Here is a 1,773-nt window from a genome sequence, read left to right on the forward strand (position 1 = left end):
AAGCCCATCAGTACAGACAAAATAACTCAGTCTCTAACTGATGTAAATGATAGCAATAAAATAAAAAAAGAAAGGAATTCTCAACTCTCTGAATCCTGCTATCTCTGAATCTTCTGCGAGGGCAAAAAAATTAGATCACAGAAGTCACCAAGAACCTCTGTTCAAACAAAAATAAAGGGATACACATATGCAGAATATGATAGCAGTTGAAAGTTGTGAATAATAGATTCAGTTTGTTATCTGACTCTGAATAAAGAGAAATACTTGTTAATATTTGTGTAATGTTAGAAAAACAACAAAAAAATGTTAAAAGCTCGACAAAAATCACATTTCTCGTCCGTAGGTTGGTGCAAAATTAGCGTGGTTTCAATTAGTGTATGGAATTCTGCACCGGCGCCCTGGGCATAACCAATAGAATCCTATATGATTTTATATGAATAATAATTGGTCATTTAGATCCACTGATTGAAGATCTCATGTAGATCTTAAGAATGTGTATGGAATTCAACATGTTTGAAGCCCTGCCTGTCTGCCTGCCTGCCCGATTCTCATATCTTCTCCCACCTATCCCCCTACCCGCGAATATGGAACCCCCCAAACCTGCGAATGTGGAATCCACTGAGAAACCTACCAAATCCAATGGTGAGTTCCTTATATTAATCAATTCAAATGACCTAGCTAACTAATTCATTCTCTAGTTCATACAAAAACATCAAGAAAATGAAAACAGTCTGTTGAGGAGGTTATTGCAGAACTTCCACCTCTAGAATCGGTGAAATTCCACTCAATATTGCCTATCTCATGAGATTCAATTTTCAATATTTCTGCAAATATCAATATAAGCAGTTCATACATTCTGTTTATCTTATTCTTCTCTGAGAAATGCTTTTAAAATATCAGTAATTCTACTAATCTCTATGCAAAATTAAAGAGAGATACTAGAGATACTGATGATGAAGCTTCAGAGCTTTCAGAAATGAAAAAGAATGAGAAAGCTCAAGATATAGATATAGAGATTTCTGAAATATCTATATTCTCAAAGCTTTCTATTCAGCAATGTTCATGGAAAAATATCAATTCAGCAGAGATAAAGGTCTTTATAAGCATTCTTCTTTCTATGAAAGTTCATAAATTCCATTGAATTGATCTATACGGGCAGAATGAGCTGAAACAAGACTCTATTCATTCCATTCAATTCTATATGACCCATATGCGTTTTGAACAGATTAAATGATATATCCGTATATCTAACCTTCATGAGGCCCGCCGCCCGGAGGTCAAAAATAAGAATTGATGGTATAAGATAGAGTCATTAGCTACTAAGTTTCATATGGCATGTTGAAAATACTATACCCCTGACTTTAAGATTTCCATTGCGATTTCTTTTCTATGACGCAAACCCGAAACAAAAGTCATATGATGAAGGAACATACCTCACTACGAACACAACGGTCAATACCTAACTCGTAACCTTCGCTGGATTTACAGTCCTTGACCAGATTTCGAGAATCCTCTAGAGGCCTTGCACCCACTCTCCATTTCTTATTCTCTACCGCTACCCACAATGTCCCCAAGAATGACATACCACCCTGCTACGATCTCAACCACCAAACTTCCGCTCTCTGTACATTCAACCACAGTCATCACACCCGCCACCTACTCAGGAACTAGGTGATTATAACTCTCTTTAATCTCGAGAATGGGACTATTGAACTGGATGGATGAATCATTCAGTTGCAGTTTAATGTCTAGTTGGATGAACAAGAATTCTTT

General features: G+C 36.5%; 1 protein-coding gene across 1 annotated transcript; it reads left to right on the forward strand.

The window, feature by feature from the left end:
• Positions 1-509: 509 nt before the first annotated feature.
• On the forward strand, positions 510-724 carry HCAG_09252 (predicted protein; the record flags this gene model as incomplete). Its single annotated transcript, XM_001535768.1, has 2 exons — positions 510-642; positions 699-724. 2 exons carry the CDS (start codon positions 510-512, stop codon positions 722-724), a joined length of 159 nt encoding a protein of 52 aa, XP_001535818.1.
• Positions 725-1,773: the final 1,049 nt, after the last annotated feature.

The sequence above is a fragment of the Histoplasma capsulatum genome, genomic scaffold (assembly GCF_000149585.1).
Source record: "Histoplasma capsulatum NAm1 scaffold_120 genomic scaffold, whole genome shotgun sequence".
In the NCBI taxonomy this organism is placed as follows: Eukaryota; Fungi; Ascomycota; class Eurotiomycetes; order Onygenales; family Ajellomycetaceae; genus Histoplasma; species Histoplasma mississippiense.